Source organism: Lepisma saccharinum, chromosome 11, assembly GCF_977018435.1.
Source record: "Lepisma saccharinum chromosome 11, izLepSacc3.1, whole genome shotgun sequence".
Lineage (NCBI taxonomy): Eukaryota > Metazoa > Arthropoda > Insecta > Zygentoma > Lepismatidae > Lepisma > Lepisma saccharinum.
This window is the reverse complement of record NC_139239.1, coordinates 58,243,304-58,261,539: the sequence shown is the minus strand read 5'-3', so window position 1 is coordinate 58,261,539 and position 18,236 is coordinate 58,243,304. Positions and strand designations below refer to the sequence as shown.

At 35.9% G+C, this 18,236-nt stretch overlaps 1 protein-coding gene across 39 annotated transcripts in view; it reads right to left on the bottom strand.

The window, feature by feature from the left end:
* The window catches only part of slo (calcium-activated potassium channel slo), a 285,961-nt gene that overhangs the window by 100,720 nt on the left and 167,005 nt on the right, over positions 1-18,236 (bottom strand). For 21 of the 39 annotated variants that reach the window (XM_083131199.1, XM_083131201.1, XM_083131200.1 and 18 more), the window contains exon 3: positions 1,100-1,196. In XM_083131199.1, the coding sequence (XP_082987325.1) occupies positions 1,100-1,196 (97 nt within the window). Of the gene's footprint in view, positions 1-1,099; positions 1,201-18,236 lie in introns of all 39 variants that reach the window. The other 18 variants (XM_083131184.1, XM_083131165.1, XM_083131167.1 and 15 more) reach the window with 1 other exon arrangement.

Genomic DNA, 18,236 nt, shown 5'->3' with positions numbered 1-18,236 from the left:
TTGTTCTTATTTGTATTGATATGTAATCCTTTTCATGTTTTTATTTCTTATTTTTTCTCAATGTATACTCTTTATTCCATTGTATTAATCTCCCAGACAAGGGTCTGTTGTAAGAACGGCCCTAGAGGCCGAAACACGCCCGCTCCAATAAAGGCGATTGTATTATTATTATTATTATTATTATTATTATTATTATTATTATTATTAATAAATTAATTTATAACATATTGATTCTACAATGTATACAAACTTACAATTGGATACAATTCACCAATTGGAAATTGTCTTGATTTTTCAATTGGTTTGAGTTGAGATTCCGATTGAAACCAATACATTCCAATACCTGTATTAGGCATTCGATAGAATCCGATTTGTTCCAATTGAAACCAATTCAATCCAATTGAAATTTCAATTGAAACCAATAGAAAATTCCAACTGGGAAATCATTACTTAATACTTTTGATTGCTTTTCTTTAGCCACCTGCACAAATGATCAAATATCAAATAAACCACAATTAGGTAAGCAGCAGTTGCTAGCTGAGTCAGGTGATACATTCCTCGATACTGAAGGAAATGATGATGTGGAGGCATCCAATGAGAGTTTGAGGAATTTTGTGCAAAGAAAATGAGGAACCTTGATTTTGTCCAAACTACAATATCCTGCTGGTGATTTTAAGGGGTGTTGGGTTGAACCACGTAGAAATAGACAAAAGAAAACAACTTATGCACATAGTGGGTGAACTTACTATTGGTCAATGGCATCATGAAATAGAGTTTTTCCAAGGTTAATAGCATATTGATGGCAACACATACAAAGAAAGTGAATGCATATATAATTGGATAACTAAGCACGTACTTTTTTAAAGAAAATGTTTCCTAGTCCTGCAATTAATACCTATTTTTTCTCACTAATTTCTCTACTCACACCAAATAAGAAACACTACTACAAAGACAATATGTATGTGATCTTGTAGTGAAAACATTGTTTTGCTTTAAATTCTGTACTACTCATTAGAAAATTAAAATTTATCAAATTCAGAAAATATATTTGGATTTTTAAATTTATTTACATACATTAAAATAATTAAGCAGTACTTACACGTATAAAAAAGTACACCATAAAAAATATATTGAGGGCTAAATCTATTTGCTGGGTGATGTTGCTGCTCCAATTCTGACACTTCTCCACCTCCTCACTACAATATAAGTGGAAAAACAAGCGCAAAATTAATGCATCCGTTAGGTACCATAAATACATTTAAATCTTACATTTCATTCCTAAAAACTGCCAATGAAAATATTACAAAACAATCAGTGTTTTGTTTTGTACTTTTACTTTAGGCATTTATAATGTCAAGGTTATAAACTAAAGTAAATTGATCCGTTGTTTTCTGAGTGTTTTCATGTCCATACACTTTTTTTCTAGATCTGTACTTTTATATCCCAAAAATTTATAACATGGTTTGCTCAGCCATCATGTTATGAAATAGTTTACACATTTCTGTGTGATGAAAGAATGAGGTATTTCACTAGAAGTTGTTACTAGTGAGCTTGTAAGGTACTTTCTTTTAACACTGATGATACAGGGTGGCTCAAAAAGTCACTTAACACCCTCGGTACAAGGCCACTGCAGCGTGCAACATGGAAATGGTGATGACGAATCGTTGCCAGGCCAAGGGGAAACCACATTAATGCCACCCGCGTGGTCAGCGGCCATCTTGATGTCCGCGATCTTGAATACAAATTCAGAATTTTAAATTGGAAGATGGTGATATATCAAATCAGGCTAGAATTTCACGAGAAATGCAATGGTGAAGATTTTTTCGATGTATCTTTAACCAGTAAAACGTTATGAATGAATTCTTGTACCAATTTGCTCCTTTTCGAGGTGTTAGAAAAATGCCTTAAAATTTGTTTAGCGCATCGGTAATGCATCGAGATCAAAGTGATGTCTAGGGAGAGAAGTTCGCATGCCATTGCACACGATTTTAATCGGATACATCCACGAAGAGCTGCGCATTATGAATGGTTGTTGCGAACAATTTACAGTGTGACGCTTTCATTGAATTAAAAGTCCTTCACAATGACAAGGCTAATGTTTATGTTCATAAAGAAGTTCATAAACAGAATATTCGATGCTTTTTATCTGATAACCCATTTTCGACAGATCAAAGCTGAATGGTTAGTGCTGGTAAGTTAATGGTGTGGCGTGCTGTGTGTAACACGATTGGTCAGTCAATTTTTCATCAACGGAACCTTAAATGCTTAGGGCTAATTGGATTTGTTAAATAAACAGTTTCTTTCATCCTTGCTTATGGAAGAAGGTACTTTTTACAGAGTTTTTTCAATAGGGAGGAACACCAGAACACTATGGGAACGTTGTGAAAGTTCTGTCCAAAGTTATTTTATTAGATGACAGGGGTCACATATTCTATTTATGAACTTCCTTATGATCATAAACATTAGCCTTGTCACTGTGAAGGACTTTTAATTCAATGGAAGCGTCACACTGTAAATTGTTCACAACAACCATTCATAATGCGCAGCTCTTCGTGGATGTATCCAATTAAAATCGTGTGCAATGGCATGCGAACTTCTCTCCCTAGACATCACTTTGATCTCGATGCATTACCGATGCACTAAATAAATTTTTTTCTAATACCTCGAAAAGGAGCAAATTGGTACAACAATTCAGTCATAACTTTTTACTGGTTAAAGATACATCGAAAAACCTTCACCATTGCATTTCTCGTGAAATTCTAGCTTGATTTGATATATCATATCACCCCCTTCCCATTTAAAATTCTGAATTAGAATTCAAGATGGCGGACATCAAGATGGCCGTCGACAGCGCAGGTGGCGTCAATGTGGTTCCCCCTTGGCCTGATAACGATTGGTCATCACCATTTCCATGTTGCACGCTGCAGTGGCCTTCTATCGGGGGTGTTAAGTGACTTTTTGAGCCACCCTGTATATTAAGATTTAAGGAAAACTTTCTTTTGAAAAATATAACTGATTTTTTGCAAGGCTTATTGAATTGTAGATATGTAGACACACAAGAATATGTCACTGATCAGTTTCTGAATATTTAAGTTTCTTTTCTTAACCAGCAATGCAAATGCAATATACAGTCATGGACACTTCTCAGTTGTAACGATCCAATTGTAAGTCAGTGAGATTGTTACAACCCAGAAGAAATGTCCGTGACTGTACAGATTTGACCACTATTTCTGTAAGAAATAGATTTTTACAACTATGGAATTAATTAGTTAACTGATAATCTACTACATATACAGTTGTGACAGGCTCTTAAATTAACACATGACCAACACTAAAAACTATTGCAATAGACGATCAGAAGATGCAAGCTGTACAATACATAGATGGTAACACAGTAGATACTAATGGTCATCACACATTTTTCACTACACACTTACAATGTGTTGCAGCTGTGCAAAATACAAATATAACAATTATATAATTCACAAACATTAATTTATTTGTATTTTATTCCATTAAATTTTAAAATTGAAAGATTACATTATAACAACAACCTTTATATAAGCTGTTGTTATGAAACCTCAATTTTTCAACTTAGAAGCAAAACTTTTAGAAATGCACTGTTTAAAATTCAAACACATCAAACACACACATCATAAAACTACTTCAACATTTGTATTTTAATTTCTCTTCAAATGTTATGTAATTCTTTAAAGAATCCTGCAAAGGGTAAACAATTTGATTACCCTCGATAGGCCTTTGCACTGGAAGATTACTACACATACAGTTGCTCACAATGATATGCAGATGCTAAATATCCGTTGCAATTTTCATTCTCTTATTTCTTATACCTTCAGTAAAAAAAAGTAACAGGAATTTGGCTGGTAAAAGTCCCACATTGGAGGTATCGAGAATTAATTTTGTCTGTAGGATGGCAGCACTGTACTGAATGACCATGCAGAGGGGTAGAGTAATCTATCCATCAGTTTGTGCAGAGCAGCTATTTACGTTAGTTTTGTTGACGAGTGTCCTGCGATTTGCAGAATCGAGACAAATATCGACGAAAGAATTTGTTTGAAATTTTGTGTTGCCAATGAACTGTCGTGTGCTGAATCGTTGAAAATGCTACAAAAGGCCTCTGGTGATTTGTGTCTGTTGAAAAAAAGCATATTTATGGTACAATGCTTTCAAAGAAGGCAGAGAAGTTGTTGCTGATTTGCCCCATTCTGGTCGACCTTCCACGTCGACGACTGACGAAAACGTCAGAAAAATCAGGACAATGGTGCTTGAAAATCAGTGTGCGAGCGCAAGAGAGGTGGCTTGTGAGCTTGGCATATCACACATGTCCGTTCACAACATATTGCCTGATGTGTTAGGCATGACTTGTTCCGAAGGAGCTGAATTTCCTGCAAAGAGCACATCGCAGGGATGTTACTGAAGACATGATTTCGCAAGCCTCTAGTGACTGACCTTCATGAAACGCTGTCTGTTATGAGTGTGCTCATATTATCTTCTCATGGTGGAAAATCAGCTGTGCTTGCACTGTCTTTGCCTATGTGTGATAGGCATGCCCCCTAAATACAGGGGAGAGTCAAATGAAAAATCTTAATTTGTTTTTGTTTCTTATCTAGTATATTTCTGTATGTAGGGTTGCACAAGTTTGCTGCATTTTAGTACAGACCTATTGCTGATCTACATATATTTTCAACTTTGAGTTAGTGCGTGTATACTTTAATAAGAATAAGTCTTTGGGACCACGTGCAGTCACATACGAGCCACTGAGAAGGCCTTTCCACCTTGCTGGTGTGGTAAGCATGCCAAGAAATTTCTGTAAGATTTAGGCTGACAGAAGGCAAGAAACCACTCCTCTTCATTGGTGCAAGTGTATATAGCAGGCGCCATCTTTAAAATAATGGCTCAGTCGGTAACGCGTCTGACTACCATGCTCAAGGTCCCGGCCGGTTCAAATCCGGGAACTTTTCTAACGGTGGAAGCGGCCCCGGTGCCCACCCAGCGTCGAATAACATGGGTACCTGGGGGAAACCCTGGGGTGTAAAGGCGGTCAGGGGCATGATGCTGATCACATCACCCCCAGTCACGACCGGATCAAGAAAGTGTGGGGCGTTACCCCCACACCCCCTATACGCCTTCATGGCATGGTGCTATGTACAGGGGAACACTTTACTTTTTTCTTTTTTTTTACATTTTGAAACTCAGTTGATTAGTGTTGCAGCCTTGAGGTCACCTTGTAAATAACAGTTGATAACTCTTGTAAATTTGAGGTGTATACAGTCTACCCTACAATTTTTACTGGACTTTTAAGGTTTTCATTTGACTCTTGTAATATATTAACCAAGTTCAAGGGGTTCTGGCCAGCTGCAATATGTTTCACAGCACACTTGGAACTTCGGTACCATTATAGTCCTATTCTGCAAGTTTCATGGTGACTCTTATTGGAAGCGTTCCTAATTAGTTAATTTAATCTTATTATACAGGTGTAATTTGGTAATTTAACATCACTTTTCTACCGTTAGAGGTTAATCATAATGAATAATGAGATCAAAGAACAAAATATTGAACTCTGGGCCAAAAAAGTTTCAGAGAAGATCCTGAGTCAATCAGTTTTTTAACTAGCAAGGTGACTGTTAGCATTTATTGCCTTACAATGTAGCATATATTTGTAAAACTATTTTTGTTTTACAATGTATTCTGTGAACAATTAATGAATGTCTTTAGATTATGATTCGTCTAAACTGGTAAATCCAAATTAAAATAATAAAAATCTCCTGTGCGCTAAAACGTAATAGAAACTTCTTCTCCGACAATATTCAAATACAAGCAATTAGATTTCCACACACACATTTTTATCTGAAAGAATAAAAGACCACAGACCTTTTCGTAAAAACTTGCTACTGTAACTGATTATTGTGTGGTAAAACCAATATCCCTCTTGCCATGTGCTAAGTTTAAAGAAAATTTTATTTTATGTTCTCTTACTTCAATTCAGTGTTATCCTATACAATGAAAGCTGTTAAGCAAGTTTCTATTTACATTGTGTGCTGGCCTAAATACACTGTTGAACACAGAACAAAAAGCAACAAAACTTAAGTCTGGTGGTATGTGTTATCTTTAATGTTATTTACATGTATTGTTCTAAATTTTGCCGCTATTCTAACACGTCTCTTTGTAGAACCACACCTACAGCCAATTAGAATAATTATGTCAATAAAAAAGATTCATAATTTTCAAAAATATTTCAGTATTACTATACTGATGAGACTGTTAAAGATATGCCGTGAATGAATGATATTGAGTTTCTACAATAATTTTGATTATTGCATGAAAATAAAGAGCAGCAAACTAGAAGCATAGACAACACAAGCAGGCGCCAATTTCCCTATGCAAATAAAACTTGCACTTGTGACACCATTGATCATTAAGTATTTCTCAGGGCTTTGTCAGTGAAGGGTGAAATGTGAGGGCTGTATGTGAATTATCTGAAAGTACAGTTTAAAGTGGGATCTGAATCACTATGAATCTCTACAGGGTATTGAACTGGGATTCCTTTATTACTAGGTCATCAGGAAGGAACATCTGAGGCAATGTGAAAATATAAGCCCTTCATCATTAACTGTTTGCCGATCATAATATTGTAGTCTATATTATTTTTAAATTGTAAAAAAACTAAGGCCAAAACCTGCCAAGTGGCTTCATTTGGTGACAAACTGTGTGGTATTTTAAAAAATGCCAAAAATTAGCAGTCAAGAGTGGGGATTCATAAACTCTTTCCCCTTCATATAACACAGTGGTGATGCATGATCAGTGCACAGAATTCCATCAGCACTGTTTTTGGCCTTCTAGACAGAAGTCTACTACTTATTTTCAAATGCCTTCCTGATTTTTCACATGAAGCTGGATGGACACAAATAATTGGAGCTCACACCAGGAGTCGATCCTGGAACCACTCACATCAAAGGTGGAAGTGCTAAAAATTTTGTTATGTGGAAGATCATTTAATTGCAAATAGAAAAGTATTATTCTTTTCATGTAAACAAACATGTAAGTTGTCAATTTGTAGTTGTAATTTTAAAGTATTTGTGTTTTGAGATACAAAGAATGAAGAACAGCAAGTACAAAGTAACAGAATTGGTTAAAGAAAAAACGTTGAAACCTTTTGACGAAAATACTTATTATGCTGGAATTGTGGGGAATCAATTAATATTAGTTAGTTATATATGACAGTAGAATCAATTGGAAGTAAGTGTAGTAGGAAATATAAACTCACTGGAGAACAAAAGAACGACAAAATGTTCAATTACTTTCATTTATGCTTCAACAAGCTAACTATAAATTTGATACCCCTGCTCAAATTTTGTTTAAGTATTCTTTAGCAAAAATGTAGTATGGGATGTAGTTAATGATCAATGTTATTATCACATGGTCAGAGATGATCTGAACAAGGCAGTTATGGCAAACAGCAAAGCCAGAAATCTGTTCGTGTAGTATATATACATATATATGTACACAACAAATCACAAACACGAAAAAACTTCTGATTTCACAACATTTAAAACAAACTGTATTCCATTGGCTGATGCCCGTTAACACCAGCCTAATACCAACAGCCTTGAATAGGCTAGTTTTAGTTTGGAGCCCATCATATATCCACTGCCTGGTACTCACTTGCTGCTGAGAAAAAAAGGGAGAAAAAATGAGTAAAAATATTTATTCCAAATCATACAAAATGCAGGGTAAAAAATTGCACAAGCAAATTTATTGGGGCAAGCAAGAAAAATAAAAACTACTGCAGGTGAAACTGGGGATTACTGATATTAGCACTGTTAGGGAAAACCTAATATATAACGCAATCTGTTTTTAAATAATCTACAGGAGCCATTGCAACATATTGATAAGCAAAATCAAAGTTGTATCAGTTTTACCTATATCTGTTTCAGAAGAAAAATTTAAACATTAAATGCATGAGTAGTCAAAATGTCATTACAGATTCATAGTTGAGCAGAAATGCAATTGCTTAGTATTTTAATCATGGCTTCAATTTTGACATGTATTTTGTACAGAGACTATATTAAAAATAATAATTCATGGAATTAATTACTGATTAGTGGTCACACTGTACTAACTTTCCATTATGTATGTGTTTTAAGTTGATCTTTCTCTAAAATAAATAGTTCATGGATACTTAAATTTTGAAAAATACACTTAACTAAACTAAATATTATACATTATAAATTTATATTTTAATTTATTTCAATGATCCACTTGTGTCCCTGTTCACAAGAAATCTGAAGCCAAGTCATTACAATTTTTTTAAATCTATCTTTCAGATTCCTAGTTTCGGTCTCCAGATGGCAACACTGAGAGACAAGTTTGGAATAAATACTGATAGTAATTTTAAAAAATGCCACTTTACAAAGTTGGTGCAGCTCAATCCAAAATATGCATAAAAATACACATATTGGGATTCATGTTGAGTGCGCAGACATGAACTTATTCCTATTTTAGATGGAATAATTGCTGTACCAAATGGTTTAAAGGAATTGTGTACTTTGAATATCCATTATATTCACATTCTCGGCATTTGGTAGGAAGAGAGAACAGTTTCACGAGTTTTTTTCTTTGTATCCCCATTATTCATTATAAATAATATCAATACATACAAATAGCATATTATGAAATCAAATGCAGCATTACATAGTAAAATATTTTCATGAACATTTGCAAATTTGTAATTTTATTCCTGTATACTATTTGACTATAGGACTACAGTACTAATGTTATTTGCAATGGATGACATTCAACTTGACGTCATCACGCAGTTACTCTGGGAAGAAACCAGGCAACCAGATTGGTGTGTGTTAAGGAAAGCGTACAAGAAGCCTTCTTACAGCGAGGACATTTGAGATATTTTATACGTTTCTTAGTGTTTTGTTGAAAACTGTGGTTTGTTCATTGAACAATGAATATGGCGATGCAAATAGTGCGAGAAACCATCGCACATTCTCAGGGGTGGCTGGAATGTCGAGGATTGCCTAAGTCTGGAAACAAAGAAAAACTAATTGAAAGGCAATTTTCAAACTTTGGAATACAATAAATAATTGTTTAAGTTCGAAGTAGCAAGCTCCAAAAATTAAAGTTATAAATTTTGGCAGTGCTGTGTTAGCAAGCTAAAAACACGCTCATGCATACGTAGGGTGATCATACATACAGTTTTGACCGGGACAGTCCCATTTCAGAGGTGTGTCCTGGTCGTCCCCATCCACATGATTAAAAAGCCACTATTTGTCCCATTTTATAAAAGTCAAGCAGTTATCTTGAAAACAAAGTCTAAATTTGAGAGACATCTTATGCAAAAAAAATATGTTGTATTGCTTTGTATGTATTCCGTTATTTGTAGAACAGTGAATATGCTTGCAGTTTCTTTACAGAATTGCAACAAGAATTTAAAGTTCCAGAGTCTTGACAAAAAAAAAAAAATCAAAAGAAAGAGTTTTGTGTCTCATATGTGGGGTAAGGTTTTTGGGGAGATTTATAAACAGTTGATGAAGAATAAAGCTGCTCACAAGAAGATTGGTTCATCTGCTAGATTACTCATTATCTGCATTACTCAACTTATCGTGGGACTAACATGAATGGTTGATCAGAAAGGATTAGAAACGCTATGTAAGTCATACCGAGATTATAATAATTAATACCTTTTGACCACAGGAGATCATATTTCATTTATTGTTTATTTGATTTATGTGGTCTATTTTTTAATAAATAATAATAATACGTTAATAATAACAATAATTTAGAATTAGGCCTAACAGATTTTTCAGGAGGAGTGGGGGAGGTAAACTTACCTCCTTCGGACGTCCCATTTTTGGGTCAAAATATTATGGTTGCCCTATGCATATGCTAATGTACAGTGGGATCTATGAGTATTACTGTGCAAATTGTCCATCACTATGTTCGTCTACTATATTTGACCCAATAAGAGCTTCAAGAATTAAAAGAAAGCTCAAAACAAACTGTTGACATCTTCTGCACCAGCATACATAAATATCCATCGCTTAAAAACACACAGGATGTAAAAGAAAAATTAATGAAAATAGTCATGGACAATTTGCATGGTAATACTTAAGGATCCCGCTGTACCTCCCTCATCATATTGATGAATTGTGTGATTTGGTCCTGCTATATGTATACAATAGTAGAAAATTGAAAATGATAATGCTTTCGGATGCAACCAAATTATTTTATTTTTGGAGTAAGCTATCTTGATCACATGTAGAAACAAACTATTGTGATGTTTTCAGGGTGGTATTTGTAGGGGGATGGGGGATTTTCCCCCTCTGGGTACATGTGTCCCCCCTATGCTTGATAAATTTTATCCATGGGGGAAATGTTATATGGCATAAAGTCATTATCTCATGCTGTCCCTAGACAGTCAGTAGAATTTCCCCCCCACTGGAAATTTCTTAACCCTAGAACACTACCGTACGTAAAATTTACGTATGCTTCGTGCTCAATTCCCTCCCCTACCTCCCACATCGCACCCACCTACCCCTCCACCTATGGTATTCCTCGAGCATTCTGTCAGGTGCGTGGCAGCACTGTGGTAAGGAGGGCGGAAGCAGTGAACGTCTTTAGTTTGTGCGTTATGTGGGACTCTGTACGTCAATAATACGTAGCGATAGTAACACAAGAAAAATCTTGCACGTAATTTTGACGTGCATGTAGTAATAACGCCATTTGTATTCACGTAAGATTTGCGTGAATTTTTCTATAATATCTAATTTTTCTATAATATGATCAACATCGCAGCGATCAATGTATACATTATTCACACTCACAACTTCTACAACAATCAGGGCAACTCAGAAAAGAGACCATTCTCACGAATTCAGTTCATGCTTCACCTCCATGAGAACTTGACCAAGATCTGGCATGAGCAAAGGCTAATAAATCCGGGAGTGTCACAGGAGTTAAGAAAGTTAATTTTGAAGGTACTGGGGAAGGAAGAGACAAATACAGTACAGTAGCAGCCACGTCACAAGGGAACAGAAAGTACTGCAGTTTCTGCAACTACAAGAAAAGGAAGATGACAACTAAGTACTGCTCCTGTGGGAAGCCAATTTCTGGAAAACTACCGTACGTAAAATTTACGTATGCTTTGCGCTCAAATCCCTCCCCTACCTCCCACCTCGCACCCACTCACCCCTCTGCCTAGCAGTGCCTCAAGTTGTCTGTCAGACATAAGGCAGCACTGTGGTAAGGAGGGTGCAAGCGCTGATCGCCTTGATTTCGTTTGTTATGTTGTGCACTGTACGTCAATTTTACGTAGCTGTGTAAAACGAGAAGTATCTTCCACGTAATTTTGACATTTGTAAATTCGATTTGGATACTTAGATTTTGAAAACAAAAGTTTAGAAGCATGCACTATTTTCTTGTAAGACTTTAAAATTACATTTGTTCCTTATTTACAGCGTTATGAATATTATTATTGTTTGCTTTCATTGTTCGAACTTTTCGCCTTCATTCTCAATGTACGAACGGGCTTGTCAAGCAAGACCTTCTCTTAAAATATTCTATGTTTAATAAAACCATGCTTATACATTTTAAAATGAAGAATAACATTCCAATATAAGGAAAAATAAACAAAATAATGTTCACAATGAATAGAAATTTGTTTTCATGATGTAGAGGTTGTTTTAAAAATAGATTTCTTCATGTACGTAAAATTTACGTAGCGGTAGTTATACTGTAATATTGGAACACGGTAGTGTTCTAGGGTTAAATACCACATCAGATGTTTTCAATGCAGAATGTGATCTGCTTGCCTGAAATGTGGCACAATAAATTATAGGGGAAGATGTTTGCTGAATATCATCCATTGGTAATAACATTATAAATCTGCATTTACAAAGACATAATTAATTATCTTTTCACATAAGTATGAATATTTTAAGAAATTGCCAGGAAACAAGACACAGCAACACTGCGTTGAACAGTGAAAATAGAAAAATTCTGTTTTACTTTATGTGAGCAATGATGGTTACTATAGTTCTTATTCTTTCAATCATGATAACTGAAACAACAGTATTAAGGCATAGTTGACTTATGTTTGTATTTAGGTGTTTTTACACACTATACTGAACGTAACTCCAACTGACGGCTGGGGAAACAGCGAATCAGCGATCAGTTGAATTTTCTTCAACTCAGATCGGGCATTTTCCAGTCACAAGGTATTTCATAATGAATATAGAATTAAGGAAATGTGAATAATAATTGATTTATATTGTATATTTTGAAAGAATAGATACAAATAATGAAATTATTATTCTGTCCACCCTCAAATAACTGAAGTGTTGTATTCAACTATGTATAACATTAAAAAAAAAAGTTGAAATCACTTGATATATTCAACAAGTTTCCTAGCAATTACAATATCATAATCAAAATACCAATATTATTTTTTAAATTCAATATATTAATAAAAATAATCAAACTCATATTTTTGGACTGTTGATGTTAAAATTCCATAAACAATTATAAAATTATATTAAAAAAGTATGAAGTCAAGTGACGGAAAATATAAAATAACACGTAACATAATCCAATGCTGGTGTTACTCTCTCGGCCACTAACTTCCGACTGTCCCGGCGACCTCTCATCACCAGGGACCTGGCTGGTGTTTGCTGATTTAGCATTTAATGCCGGCTCGTGACACTGGACTAATCTTGATTTGTTCTGCCTTCTTCCTAACTTGATCTTTTCATTTCAAAATCTCAGTTTTATTGATGATTTTTCCTTGTATGAAAAATTGAACTTTTATAGACTGAATTCTATAATTTCTTGGAAAGCACTTTTTGGGCTTTCTTTCAAGTTTTTACCAAACTCTAAGACCAAAATACTTTTTGGTCAAACAATAAAGACCTAACAGAACTTGCTAATTTAATCTAAATGGCACTAATTTTGAACTTCGTAGCATCAAAACACAAACATTAGCACAGGACCACAACTACAAAGCTCAAAAGCACAGCTAAGGATTTCTTTTACATATTCTTAATGGACATTCACAATAAAAATTATGGTAATGTAACAATTATGAATCATTTGTGATTTCTTGCTTTGTGTTGTTTTTCTAAAACTTTTGGCTAATTTCAACAATGAGGATTAATGATGATTAGGTGAACTTCATGAAAAGACACTATACTGAACGTAACTCCAACTGACGGCTGAGGAAACAGCGAATCAGCGATCAGTTGAATTTTCTTCGACTCAGATTGGGCATTTTCCAGTCACAAGGTACTGAATGTTGTTCATGGGATGAAACAAATGAGCATTGGGTCCACCACATGTTGCCAAACGTACTGTAAAGCGCGAGAGTCTTTTCTCGGGCAACAATATTGCCAGCACCAGAAATCAGTGGGGTGTTAATGGTACAACTGCACACGTGGTCCTACACGAGGGAGTTTCACACACAAACACACAAATAGACAACTGGCAAAAACAGAAGTATGCTTGGCAACGTTGCTTTGGAAGAGCGATGTGACACCTTCAGCTTTTACTTCGTAACTGAGTTTGTTGACACTCATGGAGCAAACACAGCCCCGAAGACAATTGGGGACAGAAAGGGCCAGAAATAGCCATCAAGGTCACCTGCCAGTTGGAGTTGCATTCAGTATAACAAACAAAGGAACATCAAACCCGGAACCTTTGGTGGTGAGATCATAAGTCAACCACTCAAAACATTCAACGACTAAAGCAGAAACAATTATTAAATATCACAATAAATAAAACATGAATAAAAGTGGTGTATATAAATAATATTAGTGCAAGTCTTATTTACTTATTTAGTAATTTATTTCATAAATATATATGATTTATATAAAATTTTACTTTAATGTTTTGAAGGACAAACGGTGAAATATAAATTTTAGAATATAATGAATGCATTTCAATTGTAATTTCTGCAAATATGTCTACTTAGACTAACATATTATTTTTCAAATAAAGATAATCAATATGGTAGCATCAAATCATATCATGTTCATGTACCACTGGTCTCACACAAAGAAAGAACAGTACTTTAAAGCATGCTTTTAAGAATGGTAGTCATTGCTGCTACAACTGTTTCAACCTTTGCCATTGGCTGGTAGCTTTTTAGGGGTAGTAAATAGTAAATAGTCTGTGGTGGTTAGGTTAGGCCAATGGTTAGGCTTGTTGGGTTTGTTTCTCTTAGAAGACGACGAAAAATGGTTGTAGCAGCAATACCGACCTTTAAAAATATGTTTGTACTTATCATCTACTAGTACTAATGTTATAGTGGGAATATGCATCTACCTGCAAGGACAGTTATAATGTAGTAGTTTTAGTACAATCTGTCAGAAATAAGGCAATGTTACAACCACAAATATCTATAGTAACAAATTAGAAATATCTGTACTTTCATCAGTAGTGAATGTGAGGCCATATATACCAGGCAGAGCGGCCTTAACTGGAGAGCCCACTATATCATTAAGTTTCTAGTAATCTGAGGTTATTGTCACCAATCCTTCTTATTTTGGAATGCATACAGAACACCCAAGTTATATGTAAGCATAGTTTCTCCAAATAATCCTGAACAACGTTTTGTTATCCAGTGCTCAAAGTAGAAATTCCTAGGTGATCAAGCTTTGAGACAGCGGGGGTGACTAGATAGCTCAACTTGCTGACAATGAAGCAGGTGATGGAAGCTTTATGTAAATTATACTAGGTGGGAGGATATTCCCTGCTCCCCCCCCCCCCGTCCATACAGTTTGAGCACTGTTGATATAAATATATATTTTAGAAGCATGTCATACAAAAAATTGTTTTGAGAAACCTATCATTGGTACCCACCCATACATTCCCCATGGTGGCCCACTTCTTTAATTTACTAAGGTCTCGTAGTGAAGGTATAATAAAAATGTAGAACTAAAATATAATTAAGGAGCATGCATGTGAAGGGTGCATGGACATCATGCCTTCAACTCCTTCCCTTTCGGTCCATCATTAAAAAAATGTTGAATGATCGAAAAACAACATAATGTAGATCTGACTGCTAACAAACAAGACAATACCAGCCCCCTTTCGAAAATCCTGGGCACGCCACTGCGACCGTTGACTAATTTCTGTGGGGCCCCGTATAATTTTCTTCATGAGTACAACGTCTTATATATTATTTTGCATTTTCGAAACAAGATATTGATTTAAGTCTGTGGATAATTCCGCCATTACACTCCCTATAAATCACCTTTGCAAATTGTTAACGTCAACGGACCTTTCACTGGTTAATTTCTTAGCACTTCTAACTAATAAGGGACATTTCTAACGCTTGCCAATTCACAATCGGCTTAACAAGATAAGGCAAGGAACGTCGAACCTCTGTGTGATAGATAGATTTGTGGAAATTAGCGCTGGTGTCTTCAGGACGAAGCATCGTCACGCCATCTTCCGTGAGCTCACGGTACCAAACTTCAAATCCATGTTAAGCGTTTCAAAATGTGGGTCGAAATTCCATGGGAAAACGTGACTTATATTTGTGCTGGGAGCATAAAGCATTCCGAAAAGTTCTTTGGACGGAACTCGCACGAATGAATTGTGACGTGAATCTCAACGGATCAAGGTCTCCAAAATGCTAACTAGGACGTTTCTGAATCCGATTACATGTGGAAATGCAAAGCGACTGGTAGAAACTGAAGAAAGTTTAGTATTAGCGGTGGCATTGCTGGGAAAGGCTCCATAAGGCATGAGATCTCCAAAATTCTTCACGATTGATTTATAAAAGGTTGAAAATTGTGTGGGTGCACCGTCGTCGATGTTATTGCGGTGTGTCACGAAGCCCACCGTTTCATTGTTTTGGAATCCTTTCCCTCCCCAATTTAATACGGAAGGTCGGTTGTGGACATTGGCGACAGTAGAGATTTTTCCGAGTCAAAACTAACAGTTGTTTCAATATATTTGCAAATCGTGTGACATGTTCAAGGGTCATTGTGAAATTAAAACGTTTTAAGAGAAGCAGAGAGAAGGAGAGAGAACGATTGAAAAGTAGAGCGAGAAAAAGGAATAGAGATAGAAGCGGGTGGGAGAAATAAAAGAAGCGAGAGAGATAGAGAGGAAAGGCGCGAGCGAGAGGGAGGTGGGTAAATAGCAGAGAGAAAGAAATATACAAGTATCGATAGAGAGGAATACAAGTATCGAGAGAGAAATGGAAGTATACAGAGTGTGAAATATACAAGGAACGAGAGAGAGAAATGGAAGTAGCGAGAGAGAAATAGAACAAGGAATAAAACAGAAGCGAGAAATAGGAGATAGATAAATAGAAGAAGCGAGGGAGAAAGAGAAGGGAAAATAGAAGAATCGAGCAAGAGAGAAATACAAGAAACAAGAGACACATAGAAGGAGAGGGAGAGAGGAGAAGAAGAAGAACGCGCTAGAGAAAGAGCAGAAAATACAAGAAGCGCGAGAGAAACAAGAGGCAAGATCGAAATTTGCTTTTCGATATATCGATAGTTGACATGATGAAGAGAGAAGGCAGACAGACGAGTACAACCCGCGCATAAAGGGTACTTTATTTTCAGTTCTTGCCGAGTAGCACCCTAAAAAAAACTAATTCGTATATCTCTAATGGAGCCCAAAGTAGTACATATCAGGGTGAAAAACAATAAACTGAACAAGAGACAATAATTAAATTACAAAAAAACAGTTTTTGAGATTAGAAAATGCAATTTGCATAATGAATACTGCCATTAAGCGTTTCGCTTTTCATACTTACCTTATGAAAACTACAGGGTGATCAAAAAGAAACGCAACCTTGTGGGGAAACGATTTATTGTACAACATTTACAATAAGTGCTGGAAGTGGTCGCCATTGTGAGATTCACACAAGTGAATACGGTGAATCTTGTTTTTAAAGACCCTTCTTAATGTTTGCTGTGAAATTGAATCCACACAGTTTTGAATATTTGCTTGCACTTCCGGAATAGTGTGAAACAGTTTTGCCTAATCAGCTGTTTATGCAGTTTACAGCGTCAATTAATGCATTTTCACTGTTGCTCACCACCTAAGAAGCAAAAATATGGTAACAATAATAACTACATTTCCCCATAAGATTACGTCTCTTTTTGATCACCCTATAGTTCTCACTACTCCGCAAGAGATGAAAAGGGGAAGGGGGCATAAAAGTGAAATACTGGACGTTTGCGTGCTTGTTCGCCATCGATTTATTCCCCCCAAAACACCACACGCCACATTTAATAGCGGTAATGACACTGCTCTCTTGTGATGCATTGTTGCAATCATTGTTATAGCGTGCGGAAGAAACAAGTTCAGGAACGCTTAGGTCTTCCTTACTTAATTCGTGCAACCTAAATTGTTCCCATGGTGTAATTTATTAGCTGGTCTCAATATTGCTTGGTGCAATGCAATATGCTTTGCCTTCCTATTCTGAACTAGAATTAGAAAAGACGATCGTGCTGGTACTGTGAATACCTGGTAATTTGCATTTTTGTTATTTTACGTCACTTTTCTGCCACTTTTGACTTCGCGACAATGAGGATTAGATTAAATTGATGAAGGGACACTCATTAGTTATTGTTGTGCCCGCTCTTCTAAAACAACCGACTATATCGTAACATACCCCATCGGTACGAGTAAAATCTTGTCAGAACCTGCATCTAGATTCTGTTGAGAAAGGGATTTTATTAGACAGGAAGTTGCCGTGGCCCACCTGGTGGACGAGGAATGAAGGTCGGAGCAACATTGCTAGGGGAAAGTCTGCTCGTACCGAACGGGATAAGTTATCCCTTATCCTACAACCTGCCATTCTCAGTCAGAAGTGTTGGAACTAGTACATCTGTTATGTTATTTAATTACATATTAGTTTAGTACCTCACATCTGGCCCAGTAGTCCAAGGATGAGTTACAACCCTGTTGGTTCGATCCCCAGTTCTACAGGGTAGAACGTTACGATATTTTTTTTCTTTTACAAATTGTTGCGAAAGTTATGAATTCTACGAGTTTCGTTTCCTAAGTTCCCAGAATCTCAAAAATGGGCGAAATATGGAAATATACCTATGTTAGTTACTCAGGAGACATTTTGAAGGCAGAATTTGTGAGTCTACTTCCACGGCCTCTATGTTATTACATGGCAAGTTGAACGATTTTGTTTTATGTACCGTCACCGGCAATAAAAATGGGTCACCTAGATC